Here is a 20,564-nt window from a genome sequence, read left to right as displayed (position 1 = left end):
TACTTTTTGGATCTAGTTGAAACAGGAGAGAGGAGAGATGAAAATATCTCATTATTTATGAGTTTAAAACTCCTCCACACATGTGAAATAGGCGCCTCCTTCATGAGGGGAGATCCCTACACTGAGGTGTCAAAAATGCATCATTTCCTCTAAATATCTCTTCTTTTTTAACTAATAAACCTTGTCCTTAGTCAACTCTTCATCTTATGTGAGCATTTACTCATTTTTGGGGGATTTTCTTTTATTCTTCAATTTATCTCCTCCCTACATTTGGATTAATCTTATTGGTCCATAGGAACCTTAATTGGAGCATAATTCAAAAATTTTTGAAAATCTGGACCCTTAGACTAAGGTCCTTTATACATATTTTTAATTAATTCCAATTGCACATTGGAAAGTTCTTTTTGAATTTCTATTTCAGGGGAAACCATTTTAGACACTAGGAGGATTTTTATATCCAAAAATATCTCAATTTGTAATTACCTCCCTCTAGATATTTTTCTCTCTCTAGGCCAAAACAGGGTAAAACAGGATCTTTCTTTTATTTCAGAGAGGGGAATAATTATAAGATCAAAAGGGGAGGTTCTTACACCTGCACACCTCAAAAGCCGGAGGGAGGAATCTTACATGGGTGGTAAAGTCTCACTTCGCCTTGTCATATGCTTTGTCAAAATAAATCTAAAAAAAAACAATGAAGAGAACTAAACATCTATATGAAATTAGAGCCAAAACATGCATCTTTGAGATATTGGGTAATAAAGTCTCACTCCACCTTTTCAAAATAGGCCTTAAGGTCTTGACTAGACCTCAAGGCCCATTTAATCCCTTCACATAAGTAAATGATAGATTTTGTCGAGGGTGTAAGGGTGAGAAAATCTTTTAACTTGATGCACATCACCATCTATGATTGAGATATAGACTTTAAAGAAGGACAAAACTTAAGATCTCAAAGGATCTAGGGTTTTATGTATCAAAGTTGAAGAAGAACCACAAGAACATTATCAAGGGCTTATAGCTGATTTGTTGGCTGATTTGTTATCATTGTAGGAGTACTCTTCATCATGGCAATTCTTAACAATCTAATATCTTATACCTTATGTGCCATGGTAGAAGTACTCTCCCCATCATGGCATTGATTCCTAGTAGTCCAAAATCTTTAATCACACTGATAAGGGCACATGGATAAGGGCTAATTCCTAATAGTCCAAGATCTTTTACAAAGTACCATATGTGCCATGGTAGGAACTCTCCACCAATAAATTTGCATAACCATTTACCATGAACCTGATATGGGTGAGACTACTATGCCTCAAGACTCTCTCACACCCATTGAGTCTATTTGGAGTGAAGGTCCATAAACAAGGCCAATAACACTTCAACAAAGAATGTTTATGCTCATTTTAGAGGCTTGGAGAGTGATTGAGGCCACTTAACATGAGAAGTTATTGGAGTGTTATTATGTGTAGTTGCTCTTTTGTCTTCAATATAGGTATTTCTGACCCCTCTATGACCTACTCATCATTGAGATTAACCCTTCCTCTAATGGGATATCCCACCATTTAGCAAAGAAAGGTTTTGGACCACTTTCTCCATTCAATTGTATGACCTGTATTATGCTAGTTTACATGATATAATTGAAGGTTGAGGACCACTTTCTCCATTCGATTACATCATTCTAGTTTGCATTAGGAGAGGAGCAAGATCTCATCATTGACATTAACCCTTAATAAGGAGGAATTTCCTCTGAAGGGATATCCCATTACAAAGTATGCCAAAATTTAACATGCAAAATAGTAAATATATATGGAAACTAACCTTAAGCTACATGGAGAGAAGAAATCAAAATTTGTAAATGTAAATTATTTATATTTTAAAAATAATTTTTTTTTAAAGGGGGCTCTCAAACTAGGAAACAAATTTCTATATAAAAAGGAAATTACATAGTTGAGTCCAATGGAGTTGATTTTACAAAATAGATGATTTTTATTAAGCATGAAAAAATTAATACAAAATCAAGTCCATCAACATGGGATTGTGGGGTTTTTTTCTTGCATATATGGCAGTACCAGTCTTGTGGAATGTTTAAATACAATGCTTCCTATCACGTAGGCTATAACACCTGTGACCGACGGAGACCGGATGGCCAGATGGGACTTTAGCGTCAACGCCTCAGCCGGAGCGCCGAGGACGTGGCCATCCGGGGTTCAGTGGGAGAGGATGCCCATGCGGAGTCATGGGCAGCCAGGCTAGAGTGGACGGCAGGCCACACACTATATAGCCTGGGGGATGAGGGGCAATCCTCATTCTTCCTCTGTGGCTAGATGGTGAGCCAGAGGCCGTCTCCTCCTATGGTAGCGCCCGTAGTGGTGTTACGGTGATCTAACATTGGTATCAGAGCGTTTGTTCCATTTGGTCAGGGTCCGTGCGTGACCGGGGACCGGAGCCCACTCAATGGTTTTCAACCATTCAATAAAAAATCTTATCCTTATCTCTCTACAGGGTACAATTGACTGTGTGGAGGGAGGCGGCCGTAGCTAGAAGAAAGGGTTCTCTCTCTCTCTCTCTCTCTCTCTCTCTCTCTCTCTCTCTCTCTCTCTCTCTCTCTCTCTCTCTCTCTCTCTCTCTCTCTCTCTCTCTCTCTCTCTCTCTCTCTCCCCGTTGCACACACCCAAGCTCTCCATTGCAGGTAAGAAATTTCTTTCTTTTTTTTTTTGCTTTGGAGCTTGTCTGCGAAAAAAGAGGTCATCTGTGAAGAGAGAGAGGCGGCTGTCTGGTGCTATCGGTGTGAGGGAACCGGCAGCCTGCCTTACTAGCGAAGCTTGTAATGGCGGCTGTCTGGTGTGTGGAGGGAACCGACGGCCTACCCAGTGGGAGGCCTGCCTGCTGGTGCTGCCGGCGCGGCCGCAGGCGGCAAGACCAGCTGGCGGCCAGGCCAACGTCGGTGCGGCGGACAGCCCACAGGCGGCCACCAAGGAAGCACCGACGGCCAGCCCACAAGCGGCCAACCAAGCCAACGCAGCCGGCGGCCCTCAGGCGGCCAGCCAGGAATTTTAATTTTTATTTATTTTAATTTTAATTTTTATTTTTATTTTTTTGAAAAAAATAAAAAATAAAAAATAAATCAAACGAACACCTCTCTCCCGACAATGGAGGGATAATCCCGGCGATGGGAAATAATCCGAGGTGGTTTAGGCACAGGTTCTCGGGGGGAATAATTTTTTTATGAGTTGCAGGCACCTTTCTCTGGGATCGGAGCATCCCGGAGTAGCGACGCTTGTAGAGACTCGCAGCGCAACACAAATCACATCGACGACGACAGTCGCGCAGTCGACCATAAGGGGGGTGACTATTCTCTCTCCACCACTGCTGCTCATTTATTAGCGTTTTTTTATAATTTTTGAGTTCTCGCATTTTTATTTGTGCAAGAATTAAAATATGTCTGCTAGGCGTAGTGTGTCCCCACCGCCTTCTACTTCTCTAGGGTTTTCAGGTCTCTTGTCCTCGGTCATCGCAGGTTTGACCCCGACCGAATTGTCAAGCCGTATACTCCCGACCCTTGTCCGGTCTGGAGTGCGCTCGTCGATCACGCACGATCTACCAGTGCCCTCCTCATCTGTTGACCTTGCCTTAGGACCAAGCAAGCCCACAGTGACCAGCCCGCAGCGGCCGCAGTAGCAGATGACCCCTTTCTGGCCGATGAGCCAGATGACATGAACACCGACGTTGCCGAGGGGACCGAGGAGGACCTCTTGGAATGTGACAACGACGATTATGACCTATTGGACCCTACCAACGTCCTGACAGAGACGAAGCTCTCTAGTGGACTTTTTAAATATCTTAATGCAAAACTGAACAATATGAATAAAGTCCAGGCTGACTTAGTCACGATGCTACAGAGCATCTCCACACAGTTAGATGCACTGACAGCAGCCACCTTGGCTAGTACTCCGACTCCTCGTGATAGACGAGCTCCTGCGGCATGGATGAGCATAGCCTCGCCAGTGGTTGCAGGAGTATAGGCCGATGAGCCTGCAAGGCCGTCCGTAGAGACAGCTTCATCGTATTGAAAGACTTAAAGCCGCCTAGTTTTGGTGGCGAGGAGAAGGAGAGAAACAAGGACTCGGTCAACATGTTTCTAGTGGAGTGGTCAGACTTGCATGCACTGCGCGACAGCAGCCTAGCCGAGTGCAGCCCGTATAGAGGCTAGCGGAGTTATGGGACAAGTGCTCGATGGAGAACAAATCCCTGACTTAGTACATAGACTATAGGGAGATAGTACTCAAGCTAAAGGGGATCGATGCATCCCAAACATTACGGGGCTTTAAAAGAGGCCTCAAAGATGATTACCTTGAGTACGTAGAGTCCTTACAACCTAAAGACTTAGTAGAGGCAATTAAGTATACACAGATATTTGATGACATCAAGCGCCGTAGTGCGCATGGTGGTGGTTCGAGCAGGGCCGAGGGTAGTGAGAAGAGAAGGCCAAGCCTTAAAAGAAAAGGGTTCCGCAGTGATAAGCAGGGGGATAGGATGGACGAGGGAGGATAGGGTGGTCATTGGTCTAAAAAACCACGACCATCTAGGAAGAAAAGAGACAACGAAGTCCAAAAAAAAGAGGAGTATATTAAAGCGCGAAAGGAAAATCGCTGCTTTAATTGCAATGATGTAGGGCACACGAAGGCTAAGTGTCCAAAGCTTAAAGCCAGCACGAGCGACAACGAGCCCAAAAGAGATGGTAAATCCTCTAGGCAGTTGCATACAGTGCAGAGACTCCCTCTCAGTTCCGCAGAGTTCAGAGAGGTGACAGTGTGTCATTGTGATGAGCATCACGCTTGTTCGGTGACACCAGTGATGTGGCAGTCTATTGTAGGTCCGCATGACATGGTGCGCATGTATGGCACCATAGGTGGCCGTAGAGTCACAGTTTTTATCGATGATGGAGCTAGCCACAACTTCTTGAACTACTCGTTAGTCAAAAAGTTGGGGTTGATTGAGACCCAGAGCGATCATGAGTATACTGTTGGCCTAGCCAACGGGTATGACAAAACGATATGGAATACCGTAGTATTGGGGGTCCCATTATCTATGCAGGACTACGAGGCTCCGCTTGACTTTCAGGTCATGCACTTAGCCAGAGCAGACGTATATCTAGGCAAGGAGTGGTTGCATGGCTTAGGCCCTAGTCTAGCTCAGAGTTACCTACATAATACGCTACGTTTTGAGCATGGAGGTAGAGTCATTACCCTGCAGGGCGACCCTACAGTCGCCGCCACACCACTTATTTCCTCCATGGAGCTATGCGCAACGGTCTGCAGCGACCAGATAGCAGAGGTATATGCTTGTTACCCTCTTTTAAATTCTGTTTCCGTAGATGAAACTATAGATGATGTTTGCGTAGACAAACAAGGAAAACAAAATAGTCTTGGACGAGACCCACTATTTGAAAATCCTATTTGGCATGCATGCGATTCAAACAAGAAAAAATCCAAGGTGAAAGAGACATTAAACAAAAAGTACATAGATACTTTAATGAATTTATTAGAGGAATTTCAGGATGTTTTTCCTGATGATTTGCCATTTGGCGTACCACCATCTAGAGAAGTAGACCATGGCATCGAAGTTATGCCAGGATCAAAACCTATAAGCAAACCTGCTTATAGGTTAAGCCACTCCGAGGCACAGGAGGTGGAAAAACAATTGACGGAATATTTGAACAAAGGCTTTATTCGGCCTAGTTCAAGTCCGTGGTGGGCATCGCCTATTGTTCTAGTAAAGAAGAAAGACGGATCTATGCGGATGTGCATAGACTATAGGGCTCTTAATCAGATAACGATTAAGAACAAGTATCTGATGCCACGCATGGATGAGTTGTTTGATCAACTCTATGGATCGAGATACTTTACAAAAGTAGATCAGGGTATCATCAAGTTAGAATTAAAGCAGAAGATGTTGCGAAGACAGCATTTAGGACCCGTTTCGGGCATTTTGAGTTTTTGGTTAAGCCATTTGGGCTAACCAATGCTCCAGCGACGTTTATGACGGTGATGGACAACATTTTACGTCCATATCTGGGAAAATAGTAGTTTTCCTAGATGATATTCTTGTGTACAGTAAGACACAGAAAGAACACATAGAGCATTTGCATCTAGTGTTCGAGTTGTTGCGAGAGCACAAACTATTTGCAAAGAAGAGCAAATGTGAATTTTTCAAAACAGAAATTCACTACCTTGGCCGTATTATATCCACCGATGGTACGCGGATGGAGCCAGAAAAAGTAGAGGCTATTCTTAAATGGCCAGTGCCGAAGAATCTCGAGGAGCTGCAGATTTTTCTTGGCATGTTGGGGTTCTACTGACAGTATGTGAAGGACTACGCGAAGATCGTAGTCCCGTTAACTGACCAGTTACGATCAAAAACTAAAAACATTAGTTGGGGAGAAGCCCAACAGAAGAGCTTTGATAAGCTCAAGATGACCGTAGATAGCAGTTGCACCTGTGTTGACTATTGTCGATCCAAATGAGCCGTTTGCCTTGGAAACAGACGCTAGTAATGAGGCCATTGGGGCCGTACTTATGCAAAGGGGACGCCCAATTGCATTTGAGAGTAAAAAGTTAGATCGTGCGTAGCATAACTACTCGGCTTACGAGCGAGAGTTACTAGCAATAGTTCATGCACTGAAAAAGTGGAGACACTATTTATATGGTGCTCCTTTTGAGGTCCGGACGGACCATGAAAGTCTGAAATGGCTTTCAAGTCAAAATGAACTGAAGGGTAGAAAAGCTCGGTGGGCGGAGATTCTACAGGAGTTTGACCTTCAGATACGTTACCAGAAAGGTAAGTATAACGTGGTGGCAGATGCACTTAGTCGCATGCCACAGATTAATGAACTTAGTTTCACAGTCTAAAGAATGATTTCTTAGAGTCACTACATGGTTTATGTGAGCACGATCCATCTCTTACAGAGGTCTGGCAGGCGTACTGTACGCATACGCACTTCTTCACAGACGTGACCACCTCCCTCGTTGGCACGGATTGCTAGTCCGGAGAGACTGGCCGAAGGTACAACGGGAAGGGAAGCAAGAGTTAGTCCGGAGAGACTAGCCGTGTCTTTCGGGTATAGTTTGGAGCCAGAGAGCTCTGACGTAGGCCCTTCATCACCTTTGACTGCCACGGCTTCAAAGGGGGGTGATAAACTTTGTCGGGGGGAGAAATATGCTAATTACTCCATTGACGACGGGTACTTACTCTACAAGGGTAGAGTATGTGTACCAACTATTGGTGACTTTCGGGCCCAAATTCTTAAAGAAAGTCGTGTAAAAAAAGTTGTGATAGTCCAAGTGCAGGTCATCCCGGGATTCAGAAGACCTATGTACTAGTAAAAAGACAGTTTTATTGGCCTAGTTTGTTTAAGGACGTCCAGAATTATGTGCTGAAATGCAATAAGTGCCAGGTCAATAAACACAAATGTCTTAAGGTTGGAGGACTACTCCATTTGCTAGAAATTCCTCAGGGGAAATGGGAAAGCATTTCCACGGATTTCATTACTGGTTTACCCAAGATGAGTCGAGGGAATGACTCGGTGTGGGTGGTAGTGGACAGGTTAACTAAAATGGCAAAGTTTATCGCCAACAAAGAAAACTGTTAAAACGCCAGAGTTGGCAAAACTCTTTATTGAACATCTCTACAAACTATATGGCCTGCCCGTAGATATAATAGAAAGTTCAATAGTCATTTTTGGAGGAAAGTCTTCAAAAAGTTGGATACTACTCTAAGTATGAGTACGACAGATCATCCGAAGTCTGATGGTCAAACTGAAAGAGTTAACCAAATTCTAGAGGATACGTTGCGTTCTTATGTTAGTAAGAAGCAATCTAATTGGGAAGAGTACCTGCCCTTATTGGAGTTTGCCTATAACAGCTCCAAACACTCAGCGAGGACTGGATTTACACCATTTATATTAATGTATGGATTCCAGCCACCAAGATCTCCGATGGCTGTAGGCCTAGAAAAGGAGAAGATTCAATCTGTCAAGGATTTCCTTGAAGATATGAATGATATGCTCAGAGCCGCACATGAGAGCATTCGTAGCGCTCAAGATCGCGCTAAAACTTATGCGGATAAAGGACATAGAAAGGTGACCTTTGCAGAAGGTGACTTTGTATTCCTCAAGGTTCCTGCGAGGTCAGAAACCATAAAAACAGGAAAGTGTGATAAACTTTCTCCGAAATATTGTGGTCCTTTTAAAATCCTTAAGAAGAATGGGGACGTAGCATATAAACTTAAGTTACCAGAGAGTTCTCAAGTCCATCCTATCTTCCATGTCAGTAAACTGAAGAAATCAGTTCACGGGTTAGAGAACACAGTTTCTCCAGAGATTTTGGTGGACTTGATAGAGTCACCAAAGATACCACATGAACCTAAAAAGATTCTAGGGTATCGTGACAAACCTGACATAAAGTGTACCAGGAGGTACTTGTTAAATGGATAGATAGGGATGAGGAGGCAGCTACTTGGGAACGCCGTAATGCAATTTCCAAGAGATTGCCCCAGTTTGTTTTCGAGGACGAAAACTCTTCTTAAGGGGGGAGTAATGTCACATAGGCTGTAATGCCTGTGGATCGGCAGACCGGATAGCCAGATGACGGGGCTTTAGCATCAACGCCCCGAGAGCGTCGAGGACGTGGCCATCCAAGGTTCACTGGGAGAGGACGCCCATGCGAAGTTATGGGCGGCCAGGCTAGTGTGGACGGCAGGCCACACACTATAAAGCCTGGGGGATGAGGGGAAATCCTCATTCTTCCTCTGTGGCTGGGTGGTGAGCCAGAGGCCGTCCCCTCCTATGGTAGCGCCCGTAGTGGTGTTACGATGATCTAACACTTCCAATAAAATAATCCCACAAAGGAGTTAAACTTCTTGAAACCATTGATAAGCCTACCATAATACCCAAGGAATGCCTAAGGATAATAGTAACTTTGATGGTAGTCAAGGTTTAAAATCCTATCATGGATGGTGTTCATGATTTTCCTCTAATCGACCTGTAAATATGCAATAGATTTTAACTTCCTCTTATAGAAGTGGCTAAGTGGATGCTCTAATAGCTTATCATCTTGCAATAGATTTTAACTTCCTCTTATAGAAGTGGCTAAGTGGATGCTCTAATAGCTTATCGTCTTGCTTTATTAACTCTACTACCATGCGGAGCAAAGTCTATATCTCTTTTTCTGTAAGGTCTCCTGAACTTGAAAAACATAAAAGGTAGAGTAAGTGTAGTCATTGGTAAACCAATGCTTCCTTTGTAAGAAAATGAACACTTTTTGGAACTTCATCTTAATATAAAAGAACTTGATATGTGAGAGAGATAAAGAATAATACTAACTTAATGTTTCAGACCATGACCATGCACTTTAGCAAGGAGCTTTGACGGCATCCACGTACAGAGAGGATGTTATACATATACAAGGGCACACAACACTGCACTAAAGATAGAACTAAACTCAATGATCTCAATCTAGGTAGACTCTAGAGGATGTCATGCATACACAATGGCACACACTATAATGAAGATAGATCTAAACTCAATGATCTTGATATAATATGAAGGATGATAAACTAGTCTATCTATATATGGTATCCAGGGTTACTCATTTCATGGGAACCACGACTCGTCCATTTACAACGACCTAGCATAGACCCATCTAATGTCATTTTTGTGCCCATTTGGGCCCATAACCCTAGGATAAGGTGTGCTAATATCCTTCTACCACCCACAAGAGTGAGGCCAATGTGGCCAATCATCTTGCACTTACGTGCATTCTTCTTGGTATTGTGCCTATATTCATGGGTCGGCCTATGTCAACAACTTATCAATATAGACTATGATCTGACCAAGTCACCTGACTAGGTGTCTCAATCTTCTTCTACCACCCAAGAGTGTGGGCTAATGTGTCCAATCAGTCTACACTTACATGCATCCTACTTGGCATTGTGCCATGTCTACTAGCCATTTGGCCACATATATCCAACATCTAGTGTCTAAACAAGGAATCGATGTGGCATTTGAGTGCTCAACACAATGGCTACTCCTCATACAAGGAGCCTTATAAAATCAAGCAACCCATGCATAGTGATAGTGAACGAGGTGGAGGATTGATTTCCCAAAAAGATGGTGTATCAACTTTGAGTCTCTTTTTAAGAAATTGTAAATAAATAGACTAGACATGATGGGGCCAAAACCACTCACACCATTAACATCATTTGTTTGAAAGAGATAGGAACATCTATAAGTAGGTTTTATCTATATTTCCCATTTTAATATGTTATCCATTGAAGGTAAACTTTGGTTTGAGTCATTATCAATTGTTATCAACTGTAATGTGGAGTTTGGTTGGATTGGTTATATAGGCAGAGGCTCCACTGAATTATCTCTTTTTGAGGCCTTTTAGAATGGCCATAGGTTCAATGAAAGCCTTTGGCAAAAACCATATCACTTCATGGAAATAAGTGAGGGTGTGAGACTAGTCAAGGCTGGCCCTCACCAATGTTGACCTAATCGGTGTTGAGTAGCTTGTCTACCAACTTATCCATTCTCATCTCCTTGACTAGAACCTATTCTGGTGGGGGATGGGCTCCCTTAGCTATGTAGAGGATTTGGATGATGCATCCCCTATCTCTTTGTTTAGATAGATGACTTCTACATCGATATCTTTTAGGTTATCTCTATTTCATTCACTGCCTCTATAGAGAAAATAAATATGTAGTGTCTAAACATGTAGAGATGGTTTACTACCTCGTAAGACAGGAAACACACTCATCAAATATATAGTGTCTAGACATGTAGAGATGGTCCAGTGCCTCACATGGGCACAACACTGATGAAACATGTAGGTTATCTCTACTAGGTCCACTACATTATGAGCAAAACTCATCAAGTCTAGAGAGATCATGAATTAATGAGTGATAGGTCATTTAGTCGCTTCTTGTACATGGAGATACTTGGCTTCTCCTTTCTCCTCCTACCTAAGGTTATAGATTTGAGCGATGGGGCTCCATTTGGATCCACTAGGTGACAATGCCACAATGAAGGTGTGTCTCAGGCCTCATAATTAGTTTTTCCATGTAGGTTTAATGCCCTAAACTAGTGGTGGCCTAATATGCCTTCAAGACAAAGTCTGAATGAATAGATCTTGGTGGGGTCATCAGTCCTTCCCATAGATTTACAAACTTGATCAAATTTCACTGAATGCGATCTCTAGCTCCATCAAATTTGGTCATCAACCTTGAGATGTGAAATTAGATTAGCTTTACCCAAGTGTGGGCCTTTGGGTGCGCTACTTTGGGTGCTATATTCATGGGATCCCCCCTTCCCATTTCAAATGTTATCCTTAACATGGCTTTGATGTCTTTAAGGGATGGCAGAACATAAGGAAAGGGAAGCCATACAAAGAGGTTTTTCTCACAACCCTCTGCCCAGGTTAGGAGAGTTTCAAGCCTCGTGGGGGGCTCGAGATGCGTAGTTTCCAATATCACTAATCCTACATTTACCTTGGGTTTGAGGTTATGGGCCTCCTGTTGTGGTGGTTGAGGACACATTAGGTGGTTGCCCTTGTGAAACATCGAAGTTGGAAGTGGTACTTGGGATGAGTCCTTTTCCTTTCCCTGTATTCTATGTTCCTTATTCGAATGGAGAGGAATTGCAACTTGGCTCCATGGTGATAAATGTTTAAGGTGGGCTCCTTTGAGAGGTGGTACTCTCCTACTTGCACTATGTGTGCTTACAGAGAACGGTTTAGGGATTGTCATGTGGATTGTGGGCTATGAGTTTTACCTACCCTTGATGATGGCGCCACAAAAGAGACATGTCTTGATTTTACTACAAGGGAGGTAACTACATGGTTGAGGCCACAAGCAGAGGAATCCCTCGATGGTGTTACAAACACACCCAGAGTTTACAAAATTTTGGTGTCCAATTGACATGGTTTTTGAGCACTTATGGCTAGGAGAACCTTGATGGCTCCTACTCTTGCTCTCCGGCTCCCTTACTAACTCTTGCTCTTGCTCCCTCACTGGAGCTCCACCCAGATACAGGGGAAGGTTCCATGTCCTTTTCATGAACCCTTTTCACTAAATTCATAGCACTATTCACACCGAGCCTGTTAGGAAATATGGGGCAGGACCATATAACGCCCTCCATTTCTAGTAGGTTCCTCCACCCAATTTTGTTTTTATTTAGCTCATGTCTTCTTGAGGTAGATTCAAAGGAATCTTGTATTCTTATCAAGAAAGCACTCTATTGGTTTGTTTAATGGGAGTAAATGCTGTGCGGATTAAGAAATCTTGTGTTTTTATTGGGAAAGGTCTCTATTGAGTGATGGTTTATTTATGGGACTAAACGGTAGGTGGGATTGAGAATGTGTGATTTAATGTGCTACATTCGATTGAATTGTTGTTTTCATAGCTCAGATCGAGCTTCTCTCATGTGACTCAATTTCTAGCATTTCCTCAAGCAAATCTAGGCGATTTATACACATGTGCTACATAAGCTACAAAAAATAAATGTTTTTTTTTGTTGGATCAAGTCACATCCTTGTGGACTCACATATCATGTCTAGTAGGCTCATGTAAATTCAGAGCAACTTGGCTTATACGATTTTAGTGGGCTCGTGTCATGTCTGACTAGCTCATGTCACATCTAGCTAGCTCATGTCACATCTAGCTAGCTCATGGCACGTCAAAACGTGATGATTTCATGTCACATATGCACTTTTAGTGGGTTCACATCACATCTGGCTAGCTCATATCATGTCAAAATGTGACTTGGGAAGTTTTGCATGAAATAGTATCATGTGAATTTGGTGAGCTTAGCTAACATCACATCTAGTTGTCTCTCACATCTAGTTGGATCATGACATCCGATGGGCTTAACGTAGATTTGGATGAACTAAGCTCACACAATTTTATATGAAATAGGGTCACATGGGTCTTGTGAGATTGGTTGCAAGTTGGACCCCATGCCTAGGTTGGTGAGAACAATTATTGAGCATTAGGGCTTAATGCTCAATAATTGACAAGAATAAAAAAATTCCTTATAAATTGAGGCTAGTATAGATTATATAACAAGAATATCTTTTTAGGATAAATCTTCATCTTCATGAGACACAAGTAGGTATAACCTTTAAAGAGTAGGTTTAACTGCCCAATATACAATAATAGGTGCAACTACCCTAAAGCTCACATCATGTCATAAACCAGGCTAATATCAAATCTAGCTAAGCTCACATCATGTCTAGTTAGACTCATGTCACGTCTTGGCTAGGGTCACATCATGTCTCGTTAGACTCCTAGCTAGGCCCACATCATGTCTGGTTAGACTCACATCATGTCTTGCTAAAGTCGAAGCTACATGTTTTAAGCTTGTACCAATGTTTTTCGAGTGGAAGTCACTCTTAACCATAATTGTTAAGTAACCCCTTGGCTCAATGTAACAAAATCCAAGTTCCTTAGAACTAAATCTCTTGTAAATGGTCAAAAAATTAGGAATTTTCCTTCCAAAACCTATTAATCAAATGTCCTAATCCAAACAAATGTCCTATAAATCAAATGTCCTAATCCTAATCCAAACAAGGTTTAAAACAAGATTGAATACTTGAAAAACAACACATCTAAGACCTCAAAACCATGTCTTTTAGAGTGTGACCAATATTTGGTAAATTGAATAGCTTGGAATGGATGGGAATTAGAACTAAGCCCTTAGGCTACTCCCTGGGGTAGCACCAAATACATTCAAGAGCTTTACCTTGCCTTGCCAAAACATGTGTTGTTGGGAGATTTTCCTTAGAGCTACAAGAAGAAACTTCCCATGTGCTAGCTTTTTATTCACATACTCACTCTATTATCACATCAGAGAGCTTCTATAGTCTCTGTGCGTATGGAGGAAGAGTTTTCTTGCACATAAATGGAGGCAATAAGAAGGTGTCTATGCAATGTTCAATCTCACAAGAGGTAGATAAAAGGGAAGCTCATGAGAGAGAAGCCTACAATAACCTATCCATGAAAGCATCCACTCATCCAGGTAGAGATCCAACAAAACACAAGAAATAAGCAAGAGAGTAGGGAGAAGAGGGAGGACTTCCAAGTATTCTATTGCAAGGGGAATGATTGTATATTACTTATTAATGTCAAAATTACCTTATATATAAATGGCTAGTGTTTGCATTTGGTTAGCCATAACTTAAAAATAGTCCATAGCCAATATTTCCAGGCTTAAGCAAGTATATATATATATACACGAAGTCTATAACTTTCCCATTGGATATTCTAGCATCATCTTTACAAAATATAGGCTTTCATTGCATACGAGTAAGAAGCTAACAAAAGAAGCTTGCAAAGTGAAGATTCAAAAGCTTTGTTGATGGAGTTTATTATGATGTCAATAAATTTTATGCCACCTTGTGGCATGAGGTAGTAACAATATGTGGTGCATATGAACTCATTGGAGCTATAAATTTGGATGTACTTAGAATTAGCATGGAATGAGAGCTTGAATATTGTGTAACTTAGATACTTCTTTTTGCTTAATTTTCTAATCTTTTACTACTAAATTAGCCTTAATCATGGAGTTAATAATTTACTATAAACCATGCTAGCAATGTGGAATTTCAACATTTAGTTGATCCATTATAGAGGATGCAAAAACACTACTATTCATATTTTTGCAATAGTGCCAAGTCAACTGATTACTTGGGTTGAAGTATTGAGGGTGTACACTGCTATTCATACTTGGGTTGAAGTATTGAGGGTGTACACTGCTATTCATACTTGTGCAATAGTGTTGAGTGAAATGATGGATTGGGTTATAAGAAGGGTTTGTATTGCTTGGGCTAAAAGGGTTTGCATTGCTTAGGCTGAAGAAGGGTTTGCATAGTTTGGGTAGAAAAATCCCCTATTGATCAACCTTAAGTCCCCAAAGCTGAAGAAAGTATTCTGACCTTGTGTTGGATAAATATCAAGTTGAGGAGGCTTAAAAGTTGGAATAGAGTACTAAGAAAAGCTAGAACATCTAATGTAACCAAAACCATGATGTGAACTTCAATCCACACCTAAAATAGAAACTATTGAAACCAAAGTTCAACCCTTAAACTAATAGAGCAACAACCTCAGGTGGTGCTCATCAAAGTAATAGTTGATGACCCATTGTGGGAAAAGGCACTTTGTTTTTACAAATATTTAGGGCTAGTGCATATTTTATATACCATCATAGGTCCAAATCACCACCTTGTAAAAGTAGGTATAAGCCACAAGATCTTACCAAGCGTTTTGCCTTCTTGTTGTTTTCCAAAGTGCACATTTCCACACACACACTATTACAAGGAAGTTGTTGCCTATGTAGAGACCTTAACAAGGATTGGATGGATGAAAATTTATGCACACATGTGACAGAGCTAGCTAAGATTTAATCTCTAGAAACTCAACATAGACTATCCAAAGCACCTCTAAATAAATTGGGACACTCATTTGAAAGTAACAAGATGTCACTAGTGTTTATAAAGTAAAAAAGAGGTTATAACAATCTTAGATGGCAATGTTGATGTCAGCATTATCACCACACATTATTAGGAAACCCACCTCTAGTAGACAAAACAAGTTTAATGGTAAAGATTATCCAATGGGAGCCCTGAGATACATTAAATTTAAGATATTTGGAATGAAATTTCACCATAATTTTGTGGTATTGAAATTTCCATAACAAGGCTCTTATAACATTATGTTTTTAAATTATTGGATCTTACAGAATGGAGAGCCGAAGTCACACACACACAATGCTCAATGACAAGAACACAAGGGTGTAGAGTGTAAGAGTGAATGGCAAGCTCAAATGAACAAGATGAAATCTCTCTACAAGAATAAAGAGAAAGTATAAATGAGCAAGTAACCCTAAACTATCAATGAGCAAGCAACCCTAAACTATAAATGAGGTTGCTTACATAGTCGCTAACCCAAAGGTACCCATTCTAGCTAACCTGAAGGTACCCATTCACACTTGGATGGCCATGGGGAAAAACCTAATGGGATAAAAGTGCCCATGGCATAAGTGCATGACATCAAAGTGAAGTACTACCAAATTTCTAACAAACCCTCTGAGTACAATACAAGGTTTACAAAGATTATAAATCAGTCTCTAAAGCCCAAATACAAGGTTTACAAAGATTATAAAACAATCTCTAAAGCCCAAAGCTTTGCAGAAGGTGAAGTACTACTAAATATCTAGCAAATTTTTTAGTACAAATACAAGGTTTACAAAGATTACAAATTAGTCTCTAAATCCCAAAACTTTGCAGAAGGTGAAGTACTACCAAATATCTAACAAACCCCCCTGTAATGCAAATGTGAGGTTTACAAATACAAGGTTTATAGAGATTATAGATTAATCTCAAAAGCCCAAAACTTTGCAGAAGGTGAAGTATCACCAAATATCTAACAAACCCCGCTGTAATGTAAATGTGAGGTTTACATAGATTGCAAATGAGTCTCTGAAAGGGAAGAGGCCAATGGGACAAAAGTGCCCATGGCATAAGTGCATGAGCTCACAAAGAAGTACTACTAAATTTCTAAAAAAGCTCCTGAGTATAAATGCGAGGTTTATAGAGATTATAGATCAGGCCCAAAACTTTACAAAAGGTGAAGTACTACCAAATATCTAACAAACCCCTCTGTAATGCAAATGTGAGGTTTACACAAATCACTCTCTGAAAGGGAAGAGGCCCAAAGCTTTGTGAAAGATGAAGTACTACCAAATATCTAACAGACCCCCCTATAGTACAAATGTGAGATTTACAGAGATTACATATTAGTCTCTAAAAGGGAAGAGGGCCAAAGCTTTGTGGAAGGCCTCAAACTTTTCACGTGATAAGGCTTTAGTGAAAAGATATTCCACGTTATCATTTGTACTACAATAGATCACATTGATCTCTCTTGCATGGAGTCTCTCTCTAACATAATGATAATGCACTTCGATGTGCTTAGTCCTGCGGGGCATGAAAGATAGGATTCTTTGCAACTACCACCATTACATTCTTACTATCACTGAGAATGTGAGAATAGGAACAACAACTTGATCATAAGTGGTTATGTCGATTGGTTCACCACAGATTAAGTTTTACAGCATGTTTCATTGGTGTAGAGATTGGTTTGCAACTTTCCATATTGAACTTCTTGAAGGCTATAATGAAATCCTCTATATAGAGAATGACAATAAGAAAATCTTACTTATCCTTTTTCACACATAAAGCGCTTTTCATATGCCTATTTTAAAATCTCTATCCAATCCAAATAGGCATGAATATTCTAGTACCAAGCTCTAGGAGTTTCTTTCAACCCATATAAAGCTTTATACCTTTTGTTCTTGACCAGGTTGGGCAAATCTAGCTAGTTGACTCACATAAACTTCTTCCTACTGCTACAAGTCACCATTCAAAAACATTGTTTTAATGTCCAATTGGTGCACTTTCCATCCATGATGGGCTACCAAAGCAATAAATAAATCAAATAGTGGCCATACGAGAAGTGGGAGAAAATTTTTCATCATAATCATTCCCTTTTTGCTCGAGCATAACCTTTCGTAAAAAATTCTGGCCTTGAATCTATCCAATAGATCCATCTGCCTTTCTCTTGACTTGTTATCTTGACTTGTTATACGAAAACTGGGAGCAAAAGTTTCATCATAATCAATCCCTTTCTGTTGGGTGTAACCTTTCTTAACAAGTCTGGCCATAAATCTATCCAGTAGATTCATCTGCCTTCTCTTGACTTTAAAAACCCACTTAGTACCAATAGATTTCTTGCCAAGTGGTAGATCCACCATTTTTTTAAACGGCATGAATTTCATCTTGCATGGCTTTCACACAATTTGGATCTTCTTGAGCCCCTTCAAAAGACTTGGGCTCATCTACATCATGTAGAAAACTAAGAAACACAAAGTCAGCAATACCTGCTGAAGAATTGGGAATAATTGGTTCGAGCACTAGATCTAGTTTTACTTTGTAAAGGAGCAAACAATTCGCTATCCTACAAGGTGCTTCTAGGCATAACCCTAGATTCATTAATTGCTAGTATTTTAGCATGTATTGCATCTTCTAGTTGATCTAAAGTTGGTGCATCAATTCCTTGAGCATTACCCCTTACAGAAAACAGGGATCAATCTACTAAGAATTAATAGATACTAGCACAAGTAATAACCTATCAAACATGTCCAAAGAATTGGCATAGGCATGCTTACTAAATTTTGTCATTGGATATACATAATCCTCTACAAAAATGGCATCCCTATTGACAATAATCTTCTTAGTGAGAGGATTGTAGAGACAACAACCTTTACTTTCAACACTATAACCAATAAAAATACATTTCACTGCCTTGTCATCGAGCTTAGTTCTGCATTATGCTAGCACATGTGTACCAACCAAAAACACCCATGTGCTTAACCTTAGGTTTTTTATTGAGCCAAGTCTCATAAGGAGTGATAGTCTTTAAAGCTTTAATGGGGCACCTATTCAACATATAGGCAAAGAACTATTTCCATCCAAAACTTATGTTGAAGCTTCTAACCTTTAACCACGTTGTGAGAGGAATCCCGAGCCTAGCCTAAACGTGATGTATAGGAAGATATAGTGTATATATGATCATGTGTAATGGATCCCTAGGTAGAAAATGTGACATGTGGCAACCAAGTGGATATGCGCAGGTATGAAAGAAAAAGGAAAGAATATGGGTAAATGAAGGAATCAAGCGACGCAACTTTCTGGAAGAAAGCAAGGCGATGACGGGTTAAAGAGGAGGACAATTTAGTTTTTCCAAAAAGGAGAAAAAAAGGAAGGGGTGGCTAGAGAGACCACCAGAGAGAAGAGAGTGAGAAAGTGACTCTCGAGTGACTTCAGTGGAGAGGCTACCTACAGGTCAATTTGTTTTGTAGAAGATTACAGACTGGAGGTCCTATAGATTTTGAAAGTTGCAGAGAAGATCAGTGCAGTGTGAGAAGATATGGTTGGGTCAGAGTAGAGAGTGTGTTGAAGACCAGAGGATCGGCTAGGATGTGGTTGCCCTAGGATCTCTGTGTAGCATCTCTGTTAGAGACTTGGCTCAGTTCAATACTTGCTCAATTGTAGCTATCGTTTGTCAGATGATGAAGACTGGTTCGAGTGAGCTTGAGAAGGATATGCTATTTGTGATAGTGAATTCTGTGATGTTTGAAGTCGTGGGTGGAGATGATGATTTGAAGTGTTGTCATTGGGGTCTACCTGTGAGGATCCCTAAGTTTTTTAGTGTTTTCTGCTCATATGTTTTGGGCCCATGTCTTAGGGATGTTGAGACATTGATATGTGTCTTTATCTATTTAAAGTAGACAGAGAGTTTGGGTTTTATATGTTATGAGTGGATGCAAAGTCCTTTGTTTTGATGTTGTAGTTGTGGATGAATGAGTGGTTTTGATAAAGTTCGTGGAGATGAAAAAGTTCCACCATCTGATTAGCTTAAAGTCAACTATGTGTCAGCTGGATTCAGGTCAGCAGACTGTTAGAGCAGGTCAGTTGTGGCATATAGGTTGAAGGTCAGAGATGTTGGAGGTCAGGTCTCACTCGGGAGGACGGCTAGTGGAGTCAATTGAGTCAGGTTGGAGGGTGTTGAGGTGTCCAATTGAGTCAGTTAAAGGGCTGAGGATAAGAGCAAAGTTGATTAGTGTCCTATCCTCAGCTGAAGGGTTGAGGATAGGAGCAGAGTTAATTGGTGCCCTTGGAGCTAGGATCTTAGTGTCCTAAAATTATAATTCTTTACATTTTCTTCTTGTGTGCCTGTTGTTGGTGGTGTTATAGAGGCCATCACCCCAGCAACCTCACAACGTATCTAACCATGTCTCTATGAGATTTTTCCTTCATAAGGTAAGACCAGTCGTATTTATTGTAATCATCAATGAATGTAACAAAATATAAGTTTCCTCCCAAAGAAGTAATCCTCATTGAACCACACACATCATTGTCTGTTAGCTACAATTTGTGATCAGCTCTATTTACTGCATAATTTGGAAAAGGTTAGCAAGTAAGTTTGCCATGGATGCATTCATCACAAACATATCTTGGCGGTGGATCAAGTTGAGAAAGATCCTCTGACATCCTATGTTACAAAAGCATCAAACCACCAATAGAAGTGTGGCCAAACCTAGCATGCCACAATTGGGCTTCTTTCATTACATCAAAAGTGTCTACTATAGAAGCAACATCACACGTCATAATATCTAATAGGTATAAACCACATGTGGTTAAATATCCAAAAAGTATAATTTGCTTGTCCTTTATCATTTGCAAATTTAACATAAAGGCCCCCCTTGCTAGAGTGGGCATAGATTACTGATTCTTTTTAATACCTGGAACAAAAAGTACATTTTGAAGACAAAGATCCTCACCACTTGGAATAGTGAGAACTATCTCACCAATATCTTTGATGGGGCAAGAGGCATTGTTGACACACATGTAAGTGTGACCACTTTGTGCAATCTTCGTATGTTTGACCAAACTTCCACT

General features: G+C 40.8%; 1 protein-coding gene across 1 annotated transcript in view; it reads left to right on the top strand.

Annotated features, from left to right (window-relative positions):
• The window catches only part of LOC147604165 (uncharacterized), a 125,945-nt gene that overhangs the window by 9,114 nt on the left and 96,267 nt on the right, over positions 1-20,564 (top strand). Inside the window, exons 3-4 of the mRNA XM_086795298.1 lie at positions 19,172-19,291; positions 19,485-19,572. Coding sequence (XP_086651424.1) covers positions 19,172-19,291; positions 19,485-19,572 — 208 coding nt within the window. The remainder of the gene's footprint in view (positions 1-19,171; positions 19,292-19,484; positions 19,573-20,564) is intronic.

The sequence above is a fragment of the Cibotium barometz genome, chromosome 62, assembly GCF_041138505.1.
Source record: "Cibotium barometz isolate CiBa-2024 chromosome 62, ASM4113850v1, whole genome shotgun sequence".
NCBI classification, from domain to species: domain Eukaryota; kingdom Viridiplantae; phylum Streptophyta; class Polypodiopsida; order Cyatheales; family Cibotiaceae; genus Cibotium; species Cibotium barometz.
Note: the sequence above shows the minus strand (reverse complement) of the source record. Positions and strands in the feature narration are given on the sequence as shown.